Source organism: Schistocerca piceifrons, chromosome 2 (assembly GCF_021461385.2).
Source record: "Schistocerca piceifrons isolate TAMUIC-IGC-003096 chromosome 2, iqSchPice1.1, whole genome shotgun sequence".
Classification (NCBI taxonomy): Eukaryota; Metazoa; Arthropoda; class Insecta; order Orthoptera; family Acrididae; genus Schistocerca; species Schistocerca piceifrons.
Genome location: NC_060139.1, coordinates 756,896,964 through 756,921,305, shown reverse-complemented (window position 1 = coordinate 756,921,305; position 24,342 = coordinate 756,896,964). Strand labels below are relative to the sequence as shown.

At 37.4% G+C, this 24,342-nt stretch overlaps 1 protein-coding gene across 1 annotated transcript in view; it reads left to right on the top strand.

The window, feature by feature from the left end:
* Nucleotides 1-19,428: 19,428 nt before the first annotated feature.
* LOC124774900 (reticulocalbin-2) overlaps nt 19,429-24,342 on the top strand; it is a 44,711-nt gene continuing 39,797 nt past the window's right edge. The window contains exons 1-2 of the mRNA XM_047249559.1: nt 19,429-20,123; nt 24,012-24,159. Of these exons, the coding sequence (XP_047105515.1) occupies nt 19,913-20,123; nt 24,012-24,159 (359 nt within the window). The 5' untranslated portion in view covers nt 19,429-19,912. The remainder of the gene's footprint in view (nt 20,124-24,011; nt 24,160-24,342) is intronic.

The window sequence follows — 24,342 nt, the reverse complement described above, 5'->3', positions numbered from 1 at the left end:
GATAGATTAGTCCACGGCTGATTGTTCAATCTGCTTCAGCTCAGATCACACTGTGGTCACCGCTTGTCAAGTGCAGCTCACTCTGGGCTGTCTAACCTTTGCAAGACGTAGGCACACTGAGACTGGAGGTTTACTGGAACAAACTACTTTACTACAGTCATCAAGTATTGATCAGAATGTAAACACTGAAGTAAATCATCATTGAATGTATCAATATTCGAGAGGACGTCAGTAAGTGATTACTACTCTAACCAATACTGAATCAAGAACGGAACATAAGACATAGAACACTCAACATAAAAATTCACAGCAAGGAATACACAACACAAAGATAGATAAAAACTTACAAAGAGAACAAAGCCACCATGGCGGTTTGCGCAGAAGCTGTTTTACAGCTGCTACACATTTATTATCGTGCACAAGCGAGACTACACTACTACACACATGAGCATCACTGGTTGGCGCAGGCTTGACAGTAGACCGCAAAGACGACACACAACCACATAGCAGACACTACAAAATCTGTAAAAAGTAATTACATCATTTTGTAGTGAGTTGGCGAAGATGTGAGCTCTCTTACAGCCCTTAACCCTTTACAAATGGAGAAGAAGTCACACAGTATAAGGAGGGGCACTGCATAGCAGGTCCACAGCTTCAAGAAACTAAGAGAAGGCGACCTTAAGAAAATAACCAAGGTAAAAGTTGTCATGAAAAACATTAGGGTGACGTTTGTGAATTTGTTGACTCAGTTACAGACTATAACTTAAGCTTTAACCCTCCATTGTAGCGCCAACTGGTAAGTAAGTATATGGACAAGGGAATGATTCCCTGCATTCTATAACAGTTTGTTCTTCCAAATTTAGATGAGTCTACTAGTTATATTGGGTGGTACTACCGATTTTATAGAAATTAACTGGATATCATTAAGGAGTACTGGAGAATTATTTCACAAAAATATGTACTTATTACTTATCAACTACCAGTGTCACATGTGGCTAATCTACAGCTTCTTAAGATTTAGTTTAAGATGGATATTTTGCACTCATCTTGGACAAAGTTTCATTAACAGAACAGTGCTCTTCTTAGGAACAGGGCTTAGATACAGCTAGATGTTGTCAGCAAATAAGTGGTAATTACATGAGTGCGACACAGAGGAAATATAACTGATATACAGTGAGAAAACAGTGGGCCATCAAGTGAATTCTGGGGGACTCCGGTCAGAATATGTTTCCATTATGACTAACCCGCCTCAGTACTGTAGTGTTTCTGAATGTCAGCTATTTCATTTTTATAAGAAATAAATCGTGATTGGGAGGATTAGTGACCTGAAATAAAGCAGTGTTAACATGACCAAATGATTTCTGACTGTGCCATGTTTAATGCAGTAAATGTCTTTGATTACAGTTGCAGCCCTATGGTGTTTTCAAAAGCCTAATTGATATTTACCAGCAATGTTATACTTTTGGAGGTGATCATTTGCTTTATATGAGCAATGTACTCCAAGACTTCAGATAGTGTGTGTAATACACTTTTCAGTCTGTTGTCACCTGCTGATTTTGGATGGTAATTATTCAGTGCTGATCGAATTAAACTTCATTTCTATACAGCAGGTTATCTATCACAAACAAGTGGTGATTGAAGATGTCTATGAGAAGTGGTATAACAATATTGGCAACATTTTCAGTGATCTCTTTATTCATCCCATCATTATCAACTGTCTTAAAGGAGACTTTCATGATAATTTTCTGTACTGTACATGTAGAACCATGTTTCAAGAAAAGTGCCTCTCCTGAGAAGGTACTGTGGCTTATAATTTATCGCAACTTGAGAGCTGAATGATGTTGAGAAAAAGTTTTTTGAATCGTCTGCATGTACTTCAACAGTACTCTTCATAAAGTTAAAGTGTCTGACTTTGCTTGAATTTTCTAAATGCCATTTATTAAGTTGCTAGTTATTACTCTGGATCTGCCTACTAATAAGTGAATAAAACATTTTTTCATCTTCTGTAGAAAATTTTATTATGCTGCTCTTCATACATTCTTTTTCTCATTTTACAGCTCTTCTTCTTCTGTGTACTCTTGTTCAGTCATTATCTGGTCTATTTGTCAGCCATGGGGCGGTGTGTCTTTTTCATTGAACATTTAGGGGCATTTTTGTCACAATGTGCAAGAAGTCTTGGGCTGAATTTTGTGAATTTGCCATCGAATGTCGGTTTATTGACTATCCTGCTATGGAACATATGAACAGCCCATTTGTAGGGCATCATAGATAACCTATTTTAAGTTTCTGTAGCTCATTATGGGAGATTTTTCTTTGGAGCACAGAGCATTACAGATAATTCATGGGCTGAAAGGAGAAATCTGACTAATGCAAATTACTTTATCTATCCACTTCATTGCTGTTATCTCTATTGGGATGTGACTGTGTAGGTCGTAATGAGTTGGATCCACAGGTATAATATCCACATCATCAGAGTGAAACAGTCTTCTTAAATTCACTGCAGAGTGTCAATTTAGCTACAGGTCTATATTTGTGTCTCCCATAGCGATAACTGCTTTTATTAAGACATTAATGAGGACATGACTGATTGGAAAGATGACACTTCACCAATTTTGGGTGGTTTATGGATTACTTTGATTAAAAATTTCTGATTAGCTTAATTTATTTCGGAAAACAAGAAAACAGCTTCTCTTTCACCATCTGTACACAATGGGTTTAGTATCTTCAGTTTTAGATTACAGGAAAACGTGCATCTACACTACACCCACATGTTCAACCCACTGAGGCATGTAAGCTATGTGAGACACAGAGTCCAAACCGATTGTTGGTTTGTGACATGTCTCCCACAGAAAAATTACTTGTTAGGTCAACTGGTAGGACAGGTGGTAAATTCTCTTAGGATAAGCCATTGTCCACAAGTACGTGACACCGTTGTCACCTGTTGTTCTCGATACTGTAAATTATGATTGTCTTCCTGCTCTGGTGAATGACTGACTGTCTAGTACAAATCATCGAAAAGGACCACACTGTATAATGACAGAGTAGTAAAACACAGTTAATAAAGTAGACAATAGTAGTGGGGAATGGGAGATATAAGGTTAAAAGGACAGGCCAAGGAGATTATTGTTGGTCAGAACTAACCAGAATGACAACTGGATATATGTAAAAACTTATAGAATGAGTAGTAGTACAAGAATGTATAATGGTCGATGAAACTTATAGAAATATGGCGAAGGAAGAATTGTTAAATGATCCTGCAATATGCATATCAATGTCAAGCCAAGGAAAGAAGAATAAACAATGAATATAGTAAATGATATTTATTTTCAAGTTAATAACTAGTTTGTACAAATATAAATGTTTTAAACTTTGAAAAAAGAAAACATAGCTCATCCATTAACCTAGCCTGTCAATGAAAAATGATACAGTAAAGAAAGTTCAAAAATCTTTACTATCTATGATGATGAAAATTAAAGTGGAAAAACCATATAGTAGACTCGTTAAACCTTCTATGATCAGCTACTTTTGACATAAGAATGACTATCCACTTTCCAGACAAATAAATCAGAACGTTAACTTGGTTTTCATATCTGCATTCACTGATATAATATGAGATAATATTCTTGGTTGACTCCTCATTTGGACGAAAATGATTCATTGCAGAAAATAAAGTAATGAGAATTATATATTATGTTACAGACAAACTACTTGCTGGTATATTTTTAAATAATTAAGAATGATATCTATATCCTCATATTACATGTATTCATTGCTTACGTTAGTTGTTTACTATCCCTTGTACTAACCAATCAGAAAGTACAGAAATTCACAACCATGGACTACTTGAGAATACAACCATGAAAATAAAATTGTGACAGCCAATGGAAGTGTTTTCAGACATAGATGAAAGTTGTTTAAATGTAAACACTTAAATATTTTCTAAATTGTCTGTTTATATGTTAATGGAGTTCATTCAAAATAAATTCCTTCACACATTCGCCCTAACAATGAATGTAGTAGTGTGAACCTCATATTTTACCATGGCTTTTCATCCTCTATGAACACTTCGTTGAATATTACTGTTTAGAAATCATTCAAGAAAATTATCATCAGGTCATAAGCCATCCGTTGTAAGTAAGCTATACAAACAATCTCAATTTGAATCAGAATCCTTTAGTAAAATGTTCGACTTTAATTGGGATATTACTCACAGTTTATCTTTTTTAAATCTGATCATGATATAGAAATTGCAAGGATGTTGTGGAAATATAGCTGTAAATTGCCACAGAGTTGCAGTTATGACACACTGCCTCTTTTGGCTATCTTAACAAGATTACTTCAGTTTTGAAAATAACAAAAAATTGTTTTAATATAAAGATAGTAAATTTTATAATGACTTTGTAATATATGAAATGTTTTAATGTGATAATGATAATGTTTGCTTCGATCAGAAATTGTAGTTAGGAGAAATGAAGCGTTTGAAACGGATTTTTCGAAAACTTTGAGAGTTCCATGCGTCATGAAACAGATGTAAAATGTATAATAACAATAAACTCTCACAACTATTGATTATATCATAAAATAAACAACATAAAATGGAAATGTGCATCCACCATTTTCGGTATTTCCAGTAGCGCTATGAATGTGAGTACAAACCTGCAGATTAAGGCTATGCCAACATAAGGGACTGCTGTTTCCTTCAGTTGTTTCCACCTATGTTGAAGAAGTAATCCTCTCTGGTTATTTTTCTCTTAAGGTCTCCCCCACAAGCAACACTCTGTCTGTGCACAAATCTGCACAGATATCTGTGTATGCAATAGAGCATTGAAATATGTGATACGTTAACATGATATGAATTCAAATCTGCTGGTCGCTCGCCACCTGTCAGTGTAGAGAAGAAATTTCAATGGCAAGTGATTATACTCTCATACAATAACCTCAGAGTTTCTTTTTAATTTATTCAGTTGTGGAAAACACTCAATTGCAGTCTTTGTTCATAACTTGTGCTGCAAAAACCAAAAAGCAATCAAAAAGCAAAGAACAGAAAACAGATCAAAATGGTCTACATTGTGCTGCTTAAGCACTCACATTTGCTCCAGGAGTTATAGGCAGCACTCGACAACTGGCGTAATTATTTGAGCATGGATTTAACTTTTGACACTCATAACTCCTGATTGTATGAGGGGAGAAAGTTCTCTAAATGAGCGGCAGACAGTGACTTTCAGATACCTAGCAATAGGAGCTACAAGGATTTAGAATTTGCAACAGCATTTTCGAAATAATCATTGAGTGTAATCATACTCAACACACATGATCTATTTAGCTGTCCTGAAGGATGATTTCATGAAGTCAAGTAAAGTACTGTACCTCAGTTCTGACAAGCTACAGATCACATTTTTACAGCTTTAGACATGTTTGAGACACAGTATATTCTTAGAAGCTATATATGTGTCCAATAAGCTATAGTTCAGTTTGTTTATAAGTCGACATTTTCAACTGCATACCTGAAGTCTGCTACCAGCATCTTTTCCACCAGAATATACAGGGAGCCATAATATATCTGGAGGAAAGTTTTGCTTGCAGTATTGTGGTAGAAAATCCTATAGTGCATCTCCAAATCACTCATTTTCAACCATAAATGATATTAGGAAGTAAGAAAAATGTAATAATAACTATGTCCCTAAAGGCACTGTTCCAAGATCTTCCATTATCAGCATAACACAACTGTACTCTTCATTATGGCCAAACAGGGCATACTTTTTTGTTACACTGTCACAGCCCACATTAGATTATGGCGTAGGATATATTGAGTGAAGGTATGCTAGCAATCCCCAAGCAAATGATTGAATAGGTTTCGTTATTTTGCTCGGCTGTTTTCAGTAAACAGTCCACAACGATTTTTTATTTATTATTATGATGTACCATTTTCTTGTTTCCTGATAGGTCAACCACTCATAATTTATTTGTTAAAGAATATTATAAACAGCCCCCCTCTTACCCCCATTGATGTATTCCTTGCGTTTAACTTTTCACAAACATGTATGACTCCAACAGATTTGGATTAATTTGGCAACGAACTATTTAGAACACTGGGATGTATTTTCTACTTTAAAATTCACTCAGCATATATAGACGAGAAAAACCTCAATAAACAAACAGGTGATTCAGACACGTTTTAGCGACAGATTTGTCGCAGTCTCCTGTCTGCACCCTCAGCCATGTCAGATTTTAGCAATTTCGCTCAAGCCTCCAACTCCATTTTCCAGTTTTGTTCACACACAACGATCTGTCAGTGCAGATGTTACGTGAGCAGACATTTGCGTAGACGGATCGTTGCTTGTTGACTGGCCATTAAAAGCTTCACACATAAGTGATGGATTGCAGCGATCCATCGCAAGCCGTATCGCTCGGTCGGTCGCTCGCCTCAGTCCTGCCACACATGAACAGTTTTTCAGGCAATTGCAACCAGTACTACGAACACCACTGTGTCGAGAAGTTCTGTTATAGAAAATGAACTTCTATGCTTAGCAACAGTCGCAATAGAACTCTATATCCCTACAAATACTTGCAAAAAATACATTGAAGAAAACGATAATTGTAATTTATGAAACTTATTTCGAAACACTTTCCTTTGGATCTGTACCTTACTGTACAGATATATTGAGTTTTTCACTGAGGGCAAGTGGTTCTGTACATCTTCCTCGTGTGTTCATAAAATTGGTTTTTCGTTTACTAGTTCGCTCTCATCGAAATTCTGAGGTTGGCAGGGGTAAAATACAGGGAGCGAAAGGCTATTTACAATTTGTACAGAAACCAGATGGCAGTTATAAGAGCTGTGGCACATGAAAGGGAGGCAGTGGTTGGGAACTGAGTGAGACAGGGTTGTAGCTTATCCCCGATGTTATTCAATCTGTATACTGAGCAAGCAGTAAAGGAAACAAAAGAAAAATTCGGAGTAGGAATTAAAATCCATGGAGAAGAAATAAAAACTTTGAGGTTCGCTGAAGACATTGTAATTCTGTCAGAGACAGCAAAGGACCTGGAAGAGCAGTTGACTGGAATGGACAGTGTCTTGAAAGGAATATATAAGATGAACACCAACAAAAGCAAAATGAGGATAATGGAATGTAGTCGAATTATCGGGTGATGCTGCCGGAATTAGATTAGGAAATGAGACACTTAAGGAAGTAAAGGAGTTTTGCTATTTGGGGAGCAAAATGACTGATGATGGTCGAAGTAGAGAGGACATAAAATGTAGACTGGTAATGGCAAGGAAAGCGTTTCTGAAGAAGAGAAATTTGTTAACACCGAGTACAGATTTAAGTGTCAGGAAGTCGTTCCTGAAAGTATTTGTATGTAATGTAGCCATGTATGGAAGTGAAACGTGGACCATAAATAGTTTAGACAAGAAGAGAATAGAAGCTTTCGAAATGTGGTGCTACAGAAGAATGCTGAAGATTAGATGGGTAGATCACATAACTAATGAGGAGGTATTGAATAGAATTGGAGAGAAGAGAAATTTGTGGCACAACTTGACTAGAAGAAGGGATCAGCTGGTAGGGCATATTCTGAGGCATCAAGGAATCACCAATTTAGTATCTGAGGGCAGCATGGAGGGTAAAAATCGTAGAGGGAGACCAAGAGATGAATACACTAAGCAGATTCAGAAGGATGTAGGTTGGAGTAGGTACTGGGAGATGAAGGAGCTTGCACAGGATAGAGTAGCATGGAGAGCTGCATCAAACCAGTCTTTGGACTGAAGACCACAACAATAGTTCGCAATTTCTTTTCAAAGTTCAATAAGTCTTGAAATTGTTTCATAAAGAATTCAAAATCATCAGATGAAGTCCAGTGTATCGAAACTTTTTCTATGAACATCCTATGAATTTTATATGTAAAGCGCAAGCTTCACAATGCTAATCACTGCAAAATCGGAGAGTGTATTTTGTACTACTTAATATAACAATTGATTACAAAAAATTGGAAAAGGATGTAAGCGCCAAAAATTTAAAAAAATTACTATTATAGTGAAAACCGTCATATAAGCCAAGCATAATGTAACGAGAAAGGTTGCAAGGGCCAGAAAAATGCCTTCCAGTTTCGAGAGCAGGTCGAAGATAGCAGCACTGTGCAAGAGCCAGCGGGGCTGAGATGGGAAGGGATGTAAGTGCCACCGCCTTGATGTATATTCCACAGCTACACAATTGCTTTAGTTGGTGACAGTATGTTGACACAGCAGTGATTTCAGTCGTTTCAAGTGTGTGTTAGAGTGTTCTTCAGTTGTGTGTTTAGTGTACCAACCAGAAAATGGAAAAGCCTCTTAGGAAGAAGGTGAAGCAGGAGAAAAGAGCCAGCTGTACATGAACAGTCGAGGGAAAGAGATACTTGCAAAACAATCACCAGCAGAACAGGCAAGCTTCTCCTGTAAGTACAAGTGTAAAAACATAAGCAGTGAACAAAAACAGCAATTGTTTTCAGAGTTTTATAAAGTTGATGAAGAAAGCCAAGGAACATATTTGTTGAATGGTATTCAAATGGTACCTATTGGTCGCAGACGTTATGGGATGTACTAAAGTGCAGTAGAGAGTAGGCGGACTTGTACTTTTGCTTGTAACATCCCCGATTGTACAGGGAAAAATGTGCAAGTGTGAAAGGAAACTGATTGTTTTACAAACAAAAAAGAAATCAGGTTGCTTGGTTTTTGAGGACCAAAGAGGGAAAACATCTCCATCAAATGCACACTAGTTTTAATTTACGGAAGATGATCGAAATCTTGTAAGATATCATATAAACTCATTCCCCAGATACAAAGGTCACTAAAGCTGAAAAAAATCAAATAATGAGTTTTTGTCACCTGATCTAAATAAACGCCAAATGTACATGGTTTTCAAAAAACGAAATCCTGCAAGTGATGTTACGTACACTTTTACCCAAAAGTATTAAAACAAAATCTTCCAAACCTGAAATTTAAAGTTCTTACAGATGATACCTGACTTTTTGAAGGCAATGTTGCAATCAATGACCAGCGAAAAGGCAAAACAGGAAGTTAAAGCCCAGCAAGAGTTCCATCACTGAAAATGGGAAAAGGCTCATAAGTGTATGAAACAAGATTTTTTATTATCGTCACAGCTTCCAACAGCTACTTATACAACCTTATGAATGGACCTACAACAAGTTATGTTTGTTCCAATGCTTACACATAGCACTATGTTTCATTGTAGACAGCTATCTTGCTACACTCTAGGAATACATGTTGGAGACAACAGCTCTACATATATGTGTATGTGGCATGAAGGGATTGGAGGCTGTGGTGCTAACTTACTAGCTTCTTGTTTGTTCAAAGTTGCTTCCACTGGAGGCCTTTTCCTCGTAAAAGGCTTGTGTTATGTTGCGATAATTGCGGAGCACAAAACAAAAAACAGATGATGTTAATGTGTATTATTTATTTAGTCCACAAAGGAATGTATCGTTCAGTTGATGTGTAATATCTTGTAAGTGGACACAGCTACATGAGCTGTGACTGTGATTTTGAGGTGATCGAGAAACAACGCAAAGCAGCGAAAGCGAAAACACCTAAAGATCTTGATGCATTAGTTGCAAGTACAAAATTGACAACACCTTTTACTGTAGTATCTATGAATACTGATGACTTCATAGATTTCAAAGGCCTCGCTAAAAACTACCTAAATACAAAGGATCTGGTTATAAGTAAAATTTCCAACTTCCACGTTTCCCACAAGAATACTAGCACAGTGAAAGTGGCATCAGTTTTGGGTCTTGAATGTGATGTTATGGTAACCTGTAAAAAAGTTGATGTTTTAAAGAACGATGCTAATCTTGACAATGTACCGGATATTCATGACTTTAAAACCAAAATCTCACAAAAAAAGGAGAATGATCTTTTGGGATTGATAGATTACATAGAGAAAGAAGAAGACAAGGACTCCTACAGAGCCCTGTTGGAGAACAAAGATGAAGAGGCCTGCAACATGGAGGTGTAGGAAGAAGATGAGGAATAGGTCTGCTTGGAGGAAAGAAGTACAGTACTGTAAGTTTATTTCGATTACCAAATGCAGATAACTTTGCATTTGATTTCTCATATATATATATATATATATATATATATATATATATATATATATATATATATATGTGTGTGTGTGTGTGTGTGTGTGTGTGTGTGTGTGTGTGTGTGTTTTTAAAATAAAATTGGTTTAGTCAAAAACGATCAACTGTATCAGAACGAATTTCGAAAGTGAATAAAAAGTCAAAATATTATGTATATAGTTGAGACACCCAAAACAAATTTAGACATCTGATTCAGATTTTGGTTTTCAAGTGGCTTATACTTACCAATGAAAGAAGAAGCGGAATAAATTGAAGACAAACAATTTTGCTTCAAAAAACCATCCAAAATTTTATTTTATACCTTTTTTATATTACCCTAGCACTGAATGAGAAAAATTTTATGTATCGAAACTTTTTCTATGAACATCCTATGAATTTTATATGTAAAGCGCAAGCTTCACAATGCTAATCACTGCAAAATCGGAGAGTGTATTTTGTACTACTTAATATAACAATTGATTACAAAAAATTGGAAAAGGATGTAAGCGCCAAAAATTTAAAAAAATTACTATTATAGTGAAAACCGTCATATAAGCCAAGCATAATGTAACGAGAAAGGTTGCAAGGGCCAGAAAAATGCCTTCCAGTTTCGAGAGCAGGTCGAAGATAGCAGCACTGTGCAAGAGCCAGCGGGGCTGAGATGGGAAGGGATGTAAGTGCCACCGCCTTGATGTATATTCCACAGCTACACAATTGCTTTAGTTGGTGACAGTATGTTGACACAGCAGTGATTTCAGTCGTTTCAAGTGTGTGTTAGAGTGTTCTTCAGTTGTGTGTTTAGTGTACCAACCAGAAAATGGAAAAGCCTCTTAGGAAGAAGGTGAAGCAGGAGAAAAGAGCCAGCTGTACATGAACAGTCGAGGGAAAGAGATACTTGCAAAACAATCACCAGCAGAACAGGCAAGCTTCTCCTGTAAGTACAAGTGTAAAAACATAAGCAGTGAACAAAAACAGCAATTGTTTTCAGAGTTTTATAAAGTTGATGAAGAAAGCCAAGGAACATATTTGTTGAATGGTATTCAAATGGTACCTATTGGTCGCAGACGTTATGGGATGTACTAAAGTGCAGTAGAGAGTAGGCGGACTTGTACTTTTGCTTGTAACATCCCCGATTGTACAGGGAAAAATGTGCAAGTGTGAAAGGAAACTGATTGTTTTACAAACAAAAAAGAAATCAGGTTGCTTGGTTTTTGAGGACCAAAGAGGGAAAACATCTCCATCAAATGCACACTAGTTTTAATTTACGGAAGATGATCGAAATCTTGTAAGATATCATATAAACTCATTCCCCAGATACAAAGGTCACTAAAGCTGAAAAAAATCAAATAATGAGTTTTTGTCACCTGATCTAAATAAACGCCAAATGTACATGGTTTTCAAAAAACGAAATCCTGCAAGTGATGTTACGTACACTTTTACCCAAAAGTATTAAAACAAAATCTTCCAAACCTGAAATTTAAAGTTCTTACAGATGATACCTGACTTTTTGAAGGCAATGTTGCAATCAATGACCAGCGAAAAGGCAAAACAGGAAGTTAAAGCCCAGCAAGAGTTCCATCACTGAAAATGGGAAAAGGCTCATAAGTGTATGAAACAAGATTTTTTATTATCGTCACAGCTTCCAACAGCTACTTATACAACCTTATGAATGGACCTACAACAAGTTATGTTTGTTCCAATGCTTACACATAGCACTATGTTTCATTGTAGACAGCTATCTTGCTACACTCTAGGAATACATGTTGGAGACAACAGCTCTACATATATGTGTATGTGGCATGAAGGGATTGGAGGCTGTGGTGCTAACTTACTAGCTTCTTGTTTGTTCAAAGTTGCTTCCACTGGAGGCCTTTTCCTCGTAAAAGGCTTGTGTTATGTTGCGATAATTGCGGAGCACAAAACAAAAAACAGATGATGTTAATGTGTATTATTTATTTAGTCCACAAAGGAATGTATCGTTCAGTTGATGTGTAATATCTTGTAAGTGGACACAGCTACATGAGCTGTGACTGTGATTTTGAGGTGATCGAGAAACAACGCAAAGCAGCGAAAGCGAAAACACCTAAAGATCTTGATGCATTAGTTGCAAGTACAAAATTGACAACACCTTTTACTGTAGTATCTATGAATACTGATGACTTCATAGATTTCAAAGGCCTCGCTAAAAACTACCTAAATACAAAGGATCTGGTTATAAGTAAAATTTCCAACTTCCACGTTTCCCACAAGAATACTAGCACAGTGAAAGTGGCATCAGTTTTGGGTCTTGAATGTGATGTTATGGTAACCTGTAAAAAAGTTGATGTTTTAAAGAACGATGCTAATCTTGACAATGTACCGGATATTCATGACTTTAAAACCAAAATCTCACAAAAAAAGGAGAATGATCTTTTGGGATTGATAGATTACATAGAGAAAGAAGAAGACAAGGACTCCTACAGAGCCCTGTTGGAGAACAAAGATGAAGAGGCCTGCAACATGGAGGTGTAGGAAGAAGATGAGGAATAGGTCTGCTTGGAGGAAAGAAGTACAGTACTGTAAGTTTATTTCGATTACCAAATGCAGATAACTTTGCATTTGATTTCTCATATATATATATATATATATATATATATATATATATATATATATATATATATATATATATATATGTGTGTGTGTGTGTGTGTGTGTGTGTGTGTGTGTGTGTGTGTTTTTAAAATAAAATTGGTTTAGTCAAAAACGATCAACTGTATCAGAACGAATTTCGAAAGTGAATAAAAAGTCAAAATATTATGTATATAGTTGAGACACCCAAAACAAATTTAGACATCTGATTCAGATTTTGGTTTTCAAGTGGCTTATACTTACCAATGAAAGAAGAAGCGGAATAAATTGAAGACAAACAATTTTGCTTCAAAAAACCATCCAAAATTTTATTTTATACCTTTTTTATATTACCCTAGCACTGAATGAGAAAAATTTTATGTAAAGTTGTTAAATGTTCTCAAAACTACAATGGACTCACCATATTTTTTAATATAAACCCTTGACTTACATCCTTTTCACAAACTCAGTAAGGCACTTACAGCGTTTTTCAGAAAACGAGAGGATGGCACTTACTTCTTTTTCCATGTACATTTTGTTCCCTTTATACATATTCATAAAAAACTGCTTTCATGTTTTGTAGAGGCATTTTGATAAAATTAATATAATCATCCAATATTTTAGACACATTTATATACACTCCTGGAAATTGAAATAAGAACACCGTGAATTCATTGTCCCAGGAAGGGGAAACTTTATTGACACATTCCTGGGGTCAGATACATCACATGATCACACTGACAGAACCACAGGCACATAGACACAGGCAACAGAGCATGCACAATGTCGGCACTAGTACAGTGTATATCCACCTTTCGCAGCAATGCAGGCTGCTATTCTCCCATGGAGACGATCGTAGAGATGCTGGATGTAGTCCTGTGGAACGGCTTGCCATGCCATTTCCACCTGGCGCCTCAGTTGGACCAGCGTTCGTGCTGGACGTGCAGACCGCGTGAGACGACGCTTCATCCAGTCCCAAACATGCTCAATGGGGGACAGATCCGGAGATCTTGCTGGCCAGGGTAGTTGACTTACACCTTCTAGAGCACGTTGGGTGGCACAGGATACATGCGGACGTGCATTGTCCTGTTGGAACAGCAAGTTCCCTTACCGGTCTAGGAATGGTAGAACGATGGGTTCGATGACGGTTTGGATGTACCGTGCACTATTCAGTGTCCCCTCGACAATCACCAGTGGTGTACGGCCAGTGTAGGAGATCGCTCCCCACACCATGATGCCGGGTGTTGGCCCTGTGTGCCTTGGTCGTATGCAGTCCTGATTGTGGCACTCACCTGCACGGCGCCAAACACGCATACGACCATCATTGGCACCAAGGCAGAAGCGACTCTCATCGCTGAAGACGACACGTCTCCATTCGTCGCTCCATTCACGCCTGTCGCGACACCACTGGAGGCGGGCTGCACGATGTTGGGGCGTGAGCGGAAGACGGCCTAACGGTGTGCGGGACCGTAGCCCAGCTTCATGGAGACGGTTGCGAATGGTCCTCGCCGATACCCCAGGAGCAACAGTGTCCCTAATTTGCTGGGAAGTGGCGGTGCGGTCCCCTACGGCACTGTGTAGGATCCTACGGTCTTGGCGTGCATCCGTGCGTCGCTGCGGTCCGGTCCCAGGTCGACGGGCACATGCACCTTCCGCCGACCACTGGCGACAACATCGATGTACTGTGGAGACCTCACGCCCCACGTGTTGAGCAATTCGGCGGTACGTCCACCCGGCCTCCCGCATGCCCACTATACGCCCTCGCTCAAAGTCCGTCAACTGCACATACGGTTCACGTCCACGCTGTCGCGGCATGCTACCAGTGTTAAAGACTGCGATGGAGCTCCGTATGCCACGGCAAACTGGCTGACACTGACGGCGGCGGTGCACAAATGCTGCGCAGCTAGCGCCATTCGACGGCCAACACCGCGGTTCCTGTTGTGTCCGCTGTGCCGTGCGTGTGATCATTGCTTGTACAGCCCTCTCGCAGTGTCCGGAGCAAGTATGGTGGGTCTGACACACCGGTGTCAATGTGTTCTTTTTTCCATTTCCAGGAGTGTAATATTGAAAATTTTAGTTTGTGGCACTTACATTTTATTCCATTCTTTGTACACAATTCACGTCTCAAAATAGTTCATGGTCACTGAATAACAAATGTAATGTAAAGTTCTTACTCAGCATGGGAAAAGTGAAATGAAACCAAATTGCACAACCGAACTTAATAAATAGAGAAAAAAGTTACAGTCATCATGCAACACATCACTGATAACCAGCTAGGCAGCAGATCACTGCCTTCCATCACTCAAGTGGGTTTCCTTTAGTGGAGGGTCTTTCTCTTTCTGCTTTGCCTTACACAACTTATTGTGGTCTGTCCATTCTACCTGTGCACCCTCGGATAGTGCTGCATTTATTGTCAACATCTGGTATGATCAACCAGGGCGCCTTTTCGTGAATGGAGTGTTCTCTGCAACTGGTCAGGCTGGAAGGTCATACATGTGAGGACGTTCCTGCGTTAAATATAGCCTTTAACTTCTAGAGTTCCTTTCAGTTTTCCTCCAATTTGCATAGTTCCTGCGTAAATGATTTCGAAGTATCCCACGTTAAATATAGCTTGTAACTTCTAGAGTTCCTCTCAGTTTTCCTCCAATTTGCATACTATTTTATTCTCCAAAAAGAAATATGGAAATTAATATACATAACAATGTTTACACTTCCACTGAATATTTTTTTTATCAGATTACTCATGACTCCTATGATGCACACCCCCTTGCATCTTTGAATCCAAGTGGCAGACTAAATTGAGCCCAATTCACACTAAACATCCATGGAATGGAATGAAATGTCAGGCAGTGTGACTGCCAAATTATATTTGTATTTCTTTATTCATCCTGTAAATGGTGATTTAATACATAGTTTGCACAAAAAATATAAGATATATCAGATTTTAAATAGCACACACAAATTTATACCTAATGTGATTTAGAAAACGACATTCAATAAACGTTGAATTTTGGTAAAATAATTATAAAAACAATAAGAGAATTGAAAAAATAGTATGGTGAAGTATATATGATCCAGTACACTATATTTTCTTGGTGCTTCAAAAACTCAAAACCAGAATAGAACCTGTGATCAAGCAAGTACTCTTTTGGTTTCACTTTAAACTTGCGTGAATTTTGTATCTCTTTCAAATAGGATGGCATGTGGCTACACAATATTGTGCCAGTATGATACACTCTCCTTTATAAATGGTTGTACTTAATGTGTTGACATGCAGGTAGTGCTTCTGCCTAGTATCATGAGAGTAGAAATCATAAATATGCTTGAAGATAATTTTTTTCTTTTAATATGCATACTTTTATGAAGATAAGTATCTCGTAGATATCTAAATAAGGAAGAGTCAGTATATTGAGACTTTTAAATATTGGCCTACAGGAGTCTCTGAATTTAGCATGTGTTAGTGTTCTAACATTTTTATAGCCTAAATATTTTTCTGCTACATATGGAGTTCCACTGAAAGATAATTCCATACGTCAGCAGTGAATGGATAGTGCAATGGTACCTTGTGACCACTGATGTACAATTTCTTTTTATGAGAGGGTTCTTACAGCATATATGACTGTATGTAACTTTTTATTTACATTATTCAGGTGTGGCTCCCATTTCAGGTTATCCTGGATATGTATACCTAAAAATTTTGTCACATGAGACAGTTTTCAGTCAATGCTAAAAACTGGTGTTGCCGCATGTAGTTTCTGTGAGATGTGTAAACTGACTGCCAATGTTTTTACAGAATTCAGTACTAGTTTGTTTGTTCCAAACCACTGTGTTAAATTTTGTGTTACATCTGCACCTGTTTTTTTGTAGGTGTCTTCATCACAGGAGTTAATTAGGATATTTGTTATTTGGAAAAGTACTGCTGTCCCTTTGTTTAATTTTCTAATAGATAAGTAACATAAAGAATGAAAGTGAATGGGTTCAAGGACTGATCCTTGAGGGACTTGAGATGGATATTTTTCTGTTTATTACTATGAAAATGAGAAATTTTGTGAGTTTTTAATCTGTATTTATTTGAGTGATCTGTTGATGGTCATGCAAGTAAGAGTGGATCCACCTGTTTGGTAGTCCTTTTATTCCATAATTCCTTAGCTTCTGTAACAGGATATCATGATCAATTATATCAAAAGCCTTACTAAGATCAAGGAATATGCCAGAAATAAGTTGCTTATTATCGACTGCAGTTAGAATTTCGTCCAGGATGGTAAAGATGACTGATTGTGTTGATATGCCATTTCTGAATCCATGTTGTGAATCACTTATTAACATTTCCTTATTGAGAAAGGCTTTAGTCTCCTAACAAACAGTTTTTCAGGAGTTTTGCCAAAGCGTGACACTACTGATACAGGATGAGTTGAAAATATCTGTTAATGGTTCTATGATAAATACTGCACTTACTTTGATGATAATACCTACTATTTTGTCAGCACCTTCTGAACATTTTGGGTAATCTTTTATAATTATAAATAATTCTTCAGGTGTTGCAGGAGACATGAACATAATTCTTGTACAATATATGAATCTGACTGTAGTGTGTTGCTGTCTGGTTATGATTTGTAATGTTTCATAATCAGGTGGTGTGCTATATTTGAAAAGTAATTGTTAAATTTATTAGTCATTACTGTGAGGTCAGTTATCTGATTGTTATTTTCTTATAAAGTTCTATGTTGTCATGGTCTAATGACATAGTGGCTGTTTCTTTTTTGACAATTCTCCAGAGTGCTTTACTCTTGTTCCAGAAATTTTCTATGTTTTTGTCATTTTCCTTCTTTGCTTTTGATAAAAATTTTCTAAGTATTCGTTTGTATTGTTTAAAATAATTAACAAGGGCAAGATTTGTGGTTTGCTTCAGGTATTCACATAATTTCCTTTATGGCATCACATTTTTATTCCTGTTGTGATCCATTTATTTGCTCTGTACACAGAATTTATTACTGATGTTTGTTCAGGATAAGATATTTCAAAAAAGTGTTTGTAAGTGGCCATAAATTTAATGAACTTGTCATCTGTGTTGTTTGAACTTCAAACATCATTCCAGTTTGCTCTTCTCGAGGCAATCTTCATATTCATCAATTGAATTTCCTGATATCAGATAAAGTTTTTTGGGGTGTTGTGTCTCCTGGAATAGCTTTTATTACTATTTGGGCATTGTGATCACTAAAACCGGTGTTTACAATTTGTGTGTTCTGGGTATATTTTTCTGTATTTAGAAAAACGTGATCAGTGGCTTCTGCTGATGTACTAGTTGGGCTAGTGACAGTTGGTTTTAAGTTAAACGACTTCAGAAGATCTTTGAATCGATTATTAAATTTATTGGGCTTGGAGAAATCAACATTGAAGTCCTCAAATATGAAAATATTTTTCTGGAGGATATCAAAATTCTCTAACAGCTCTTACATATTACTTTTTACAACTTTTTTATCACTATCCCGTGACTTACGTACACAGATGATTACTGTGTTTTATTTAGTAGTTCTGCTATTAACAGTTGTGTGTCTCTATCTCTGGATAACCTATCAGATTTGGTTACATTATTGAATTCTATATTTCCTCGGACATATGTGCAGCTACCACCATATCTGGGTATTTTTCTACAAAATGTGCCTGCTAATTCGAACTGAGGTAGATGTGTCAGTGCTCAATAAAACATAAAACAGAAATATCACTCAAAGCGTTTAACAAGGCTTATGTTTCATTCAGCTTGTTGGAAAGAGTCTCAACATTCCGGTGGAGCTATTTAAAGTTTGAACCAAGGATTATATTGTGTGTTGCTTAATCACTTACCTCAGTTTTGGATGTACCATTGTTGGGAGTAAAAAAATTCTCCTCATTTTGAGCGGTGGATAATGTCTTCTTGCTAGATGGTTCCCTGGTTCTGCTTTCTTGTGTTATGATACTTCTAACGATAATCCACTTCTCGAGTTTTCATTTTTAGCAGTTGCACATCACTAGGTTTCAAACTGTTTTTACTTCTCTGAAACACTGATTTATTCAGGCAGACTTGTTGTTTCTAAGACAAATGCACCTGTATTGTACAACCGCTAATTTTAACTAATGAAGAAAGCCTACTGCATACTTACTCCTTCCCCTGTCTGTTCAAGAGAAAATCGTGACGTGTGGATATATTACATGCCACTCTTTCCATTTCAAAATTTATTAATATACTGCTTTTGTTACACGATTTCGAACAGTTCACTGTTTGCACTAAATGATGATTTACCATGCTTATTTTCTTTTTTATGTATTATTTGTCGTATTTTTTATGAACTGGGCGTAAAACAACATTTGTCTTAGTACTGATTTGGAGGACACTTGGTTAGACATTATCAGTGTTTTCAAGAATGATATTGTATGGGTCTTTAGTATCGTTTGACCCATTTTCACACTAGGTCCAACGTCAATGTCAGTTCAGTTAGCGTATCGTTAGGAAGACTACAAATTAGAGCCTCACACAATTGACATAAACCTATATTTTGAAAACACTTCCTGCTTTTCAAGCTATTTTATTCAACTACTGCACATGTGACGCACTCGCTGGCATTTATTCGCGTATATGATCAAATGTAGACAAAAGCCCACACAAGAAGTGCAGATCGATTTATGAACGATGTGTTGTACTTGATTCTATCACAGTCTATACTCTATAGACGGTGATTCCATAAAGATCTGAAAGCGGCGTTACGTATTTGGGATCGAAAGTAAATTATGTATCGTTCGGTCACAAAATGCATAAAATTTCCATTTAAAAGCTTACATACGTTTATGATAGTGGATTTTTAATGAAGTAAAGGCCACATCTTTCAAATTACAGATTATGAAACTGAAAAAGCGACAAGAAAGTAGCCGTTCCAGAGAGTTCCTTTAAAAATCTGTTTGACAAGCGAGATCTCCTTTCTGTTGCCATCATAAACACCCGTGGGGCAAGTGTTGAATACAGTGGGGGAGTGTGAAGGTAAGGCCGTATGTCTCCGGCTTCTTGGCACTGCTGTGCGAAGTGTACTATGCGCTGGGAAATTGTGCTGTCTTAAGCGCTACGACAGCGAATTGTTCGCAGCGCTGTCGGAATGTTGAGTATACTGTTCGTTGGCGAGGACCTGCAGTTATAAATTGTCTTCACTTGCGGTGGAGCAGATAAAGACGGATGATGAAAGGAGAAATGTCTGTGTTTTTCTATTGTAATTTGTTAATTTTTACCTTATTTACGACGTGTAGCCCTTCTCCAGCTTCGCCTCACATTCATGCGCACAATCGTGGCCAAGAAAGAGAGGAGGATGGCGGTTATGTTCCTAGAGATGCTCAACATTATGCTGGAGGCGAACATCATTCGGAATTTGACCATGTAGCTATCCTAGGTAAGAAAATCGTCCTACAATGAATAGAAATGGTAATTGTTTTGGTACAGAAAGTGTCAGAATCAAGCGCTAAGCAGCTAACATTTTTCATTTATAATTTTTGAACATTACCTAAAGCAGTCTGAAAATAAAATAACTATTTTTGTACCTATCTCGGCAGTTATTTTTAAAACACTCTGTTGCGTATCTATTGTGCACTTGTGTTTTATTGGATGACAAGTTCACATGCTTGTAGAAACGAATGTCAATTTTTGTTTTACTGATAATCCGCCTTTATTCGTTTTAATCACAGAACCAGTAAAGATCATCATAGTTAATTTAGCATACGCATATTTTTTACCTAAGTTGCAATAGCATTGCTGCCTTTGTGGTGGTTATAAATGGACTGTGTTCAACAATAGTTATCCAAGCGCCAAAACTGAGATATTCTTAGATAATAGCCGTCGTTGCCCTCAGAAGGGCTTCTCTAGTTTAGAAAAAGAACTAGGCCCACACAAGGACAGTAAAAACAATAATTATATGCACTGTTCCGTATTTCTATTGAAGCATGCCCCTTCTTACACACTGCCTCAACAATAATGTGAACGAGGTTTCATCATGAACGAATTAAGCCTAATTGTGAAATGACGGAAAGAGGGGGGGGGGGGGAGGGGGTATGCTAGTTGCAGGTAGAAGGAAAGCAGAACAAGTAAGTTTCTCACGCTATTAAGACATAGGAAAACCAATAATAAAATCCATATTGGAAACGGGGTAAGAACATAATTTTAGAAGTAATGGGATAAAAATACTTATTTTTCTTTTTTTACACTATGCTGACCATTACTTTCTTCCTGACTAGAAGCTTTTAGTATGTTGTTACCTGCCATGTATAACAATTTAGGATACAGCTAATTTCACAATCGGGAGACTTTTGGCAGCTGCCCTTCTCTCATAGTTGTTTATTGTACTTTGTCCATGAGAACTTCATTGTCAAGGGAGATCAAAGTTTGAGGGATTGGGTTGCCAACGATGATGTGTTCATTCAGTAGATGTGAGCTACCTTCAGGTATTGTAACGTTTTTATGGCGCTGATTAATTCTCGTGTCTATATGACAATTTGGCATAGGGAAGAGTAGGCAGCTTCAGGACAAAGTTGTAGATCTGTGAATAGTAAAATTCGCCCTGTATATAGCTGGCAAACTAGAGTAATGTGTGTAATTTAATAGCAATTGTAAAATCCTGTATTTCCAGTAGGAGATAACAATGGACTTGCATATGAAGGAGTGCATTTGTTGTTTGAAGCATAGTGGATGTTATACAGCATATACATTGTTGTACAAAACTTGAGGTGAAAGTAACATTCACATAGAAAGAACTGCTACACTGTAGTAGAGAAGCTTACTGAAAAGATGGTGTAGTGAGGCAACGGAAATAACAAATTTGTTCAAAGACAGTAATTGCACTGAAGTCATTGAGATTCAAGATGGTTCCATTGAAAGTACAAATGGCAGGATATAGTTCGTAATAGGTCGTGTGGTCACTGAGGGCAACACTTCAACAGTGTGCTCCCATGCTGGTCACAAGGTTGGAGGAGGATCTGGTGGTAGAATGTTCCATTTCTCCTCCAGCTAGGTTGACAGCTGCAGGATGGTTGTTGGTGTCTGTGGACGTGCTGCAGTACATCTCCCCAGTGCGTCCCACATGTGCTCAGTAGGTCTTTAGTTGGGGGAACAGGTACGCTAGTCCATCCGCTGAATATCCCTTTGTTCCAAGAACTCCTCGACCTTTGCTATTCGATACAGTCATGCATAAAAATGAAATTAGGGCCAAATGCAAACCTCAAAAAATGCGCATGGTGAAGGAGTACAGTGTCACAATAATATTAACTGGCAAATGTACCACGTTCAAAGCTTTGGAGGTCAGTATGTACATGCAGTATTATGCCTTCCCACACTAGCAAAATGATAATGTACAACAATGTTCTTGGATGCCTTACATGCTCCCACCACTCACCATATGAGGGTACAGACTTGTTAGACATGATTTGTTTTGGTGGGCGAGGTTTTGTGGTGTGGGGAGGTATGATGTCACATGGGCATTCTGGCCTCCAAATCTTTGAGCAAGTTACTCTCTAGTCAAAGTTATTGTTACACTATACTCCTTTTCCATGTGCACCTTTCACAGGTGAATTCAGTCTGACTTTGTCTTTATGGATTAAAATATGCAACTGTATGAAACAGCATCAGATTGAGTAGCTCTTTGAATGATACGATATTCAACAAATGGACTGGTGTGCTCGTTCATGCCCTCCTCCCTCCCCACCCAACTTACATCCCACCAAGCACATGTAAGATGCATTGAGGACATATTTCTGCTCATCCACATGCACCAGCAACCATGCAGTAGTTGGCAACCATGCTGGTAGAGAAAAGTAACACCTTACTGCAAGAACTGCTTACAAATTTCATGGCCAGCATAGGAGCATGTTTCAAAGCATGCATTGCCACCCCTGTGGTGATCTCACACCCTATTAGCAGTCATATTCGTAGAATCATCATAAATTGTCGTGTCTTCAGTATAATTATTGTCTTTAAAGAAAAGTATCATATTTTGCAAAAACAGACATAATGTCTTATGGGACAACCGCAATCAGTGATTTTATAATGTTACTTAAAATCCGGTCATATGAATAATAAAAAAAAAAATTTGCAATCAAGACGGATTTTAAGTAACATTATAGTATCATATTTGTTCGTCTGATTGCATATTTCTTTATCTTTTGCACTACACTGTTGTAGTATTTTCTATGTGTGGTCCAAAGTCATTCAAGCTATGTTGCTTGGCAGTGACACATCATACCAGTGTTGTTTTGTCCTGGTGTTTTGCTCACCAGTGTAAAGTTTCCTCACACAAATACTTTTCAGAGTCTTTTTCTCAATGAGGTGTTGGGTAGTTTATTGAAATATCATTTTTTCCTTGATTGGATTCAGCCTACTCATTAGGGTCCGATCTGCCCTCTAATTATCAATGTTGTTCTGTTGTGCCACTATTCAGAAGTTTTTGTTCTCTTCTTGTCTGAACTGCTTACTGTCAATGTTTTACTTCCGTACAAAGATTCACTCCAAATACCTTCTTAATGATTAAATGTGTATTCCACTCACTGAACGGAAGTGCTGAGTTGTTGACAGGCGCACACACAGAAGAGAAAGAAAAATTGTTACTTTTGGCATTGGTCCTTTCTGGAGCTAGAGTAAAAATACACACACAAACTTGGCCAGCATTGGGGCAGGGGAGAAATACTACTATTAATGCATCATTAGCTAATCCAATTCCTGCAGCACTGCCTTATTTAATGACCTCTTTGCAAGACCTCATCTATTTAGGTCAACTGATCCTCCAAGGCGATTCCACAGAATTACAGTGTCACTGGCAAACTTCAGTTCTTATTTCATCTTCCTAAACCTTAATTCTCTTGCCAAATTTCTTTGTAGTTCTCTTTTCTTGTTGCTCAGCATACAGCTAAGCTAGCTGAGCTTGTTTGAAACTACTGAGAATTTGTAGCCTCTGATGTTTGATTGTTAGGAAATGAAGCATTAGGACACAGAAAAATGTGTAACAGAAATAAGAAGAGGGTGACAATACCAGCCACAAAATCCTGCATTGTGTGTTTCCTTTTGTTCTCATCTGTTGTCAGCATTTCTTGTTTACATTTTTTATGTTACCATATACTAACAAAATAAGTGTAGTGTACAAATGATATCAATTGTTTTGCCAACATTTTAATAATAAAAGAAGTATGTTCACTTGTTGGTACATTAATTTTCTGTAATATATGCAAGTCCACATAATCATTTTCTACTAGACCATATAAACCGTGTTCAGATGTGTGTTACAATTTTCTTTGAACAGGCAGTGTAAAGGAAGCGGAGGCATTTGATCAGCTGGAACCAGAGGAAGCCAAACGAAGGTTACGGATATTGCTCACCAAAATGGATTTGAATAATGATCAGATGATTGACAGAAATGAGTTACATGCTTGGATAATACGTTCATTCAAGTAAGTTCATTTAATTGTTTGTGTTTGTTTCTTTATCACCTGTTTAGGGTAATGGGGAAGCACTTAATGTTCTTCGTTTTACCTCCTCTCGTTTCCTAAATTGTTTCATGCTTCACCTCCTTCTCTTCTGCCCATTTTCTTAACAACTGTTTCCTTCTTTGTCAGTCAGTGAGATGAACAATG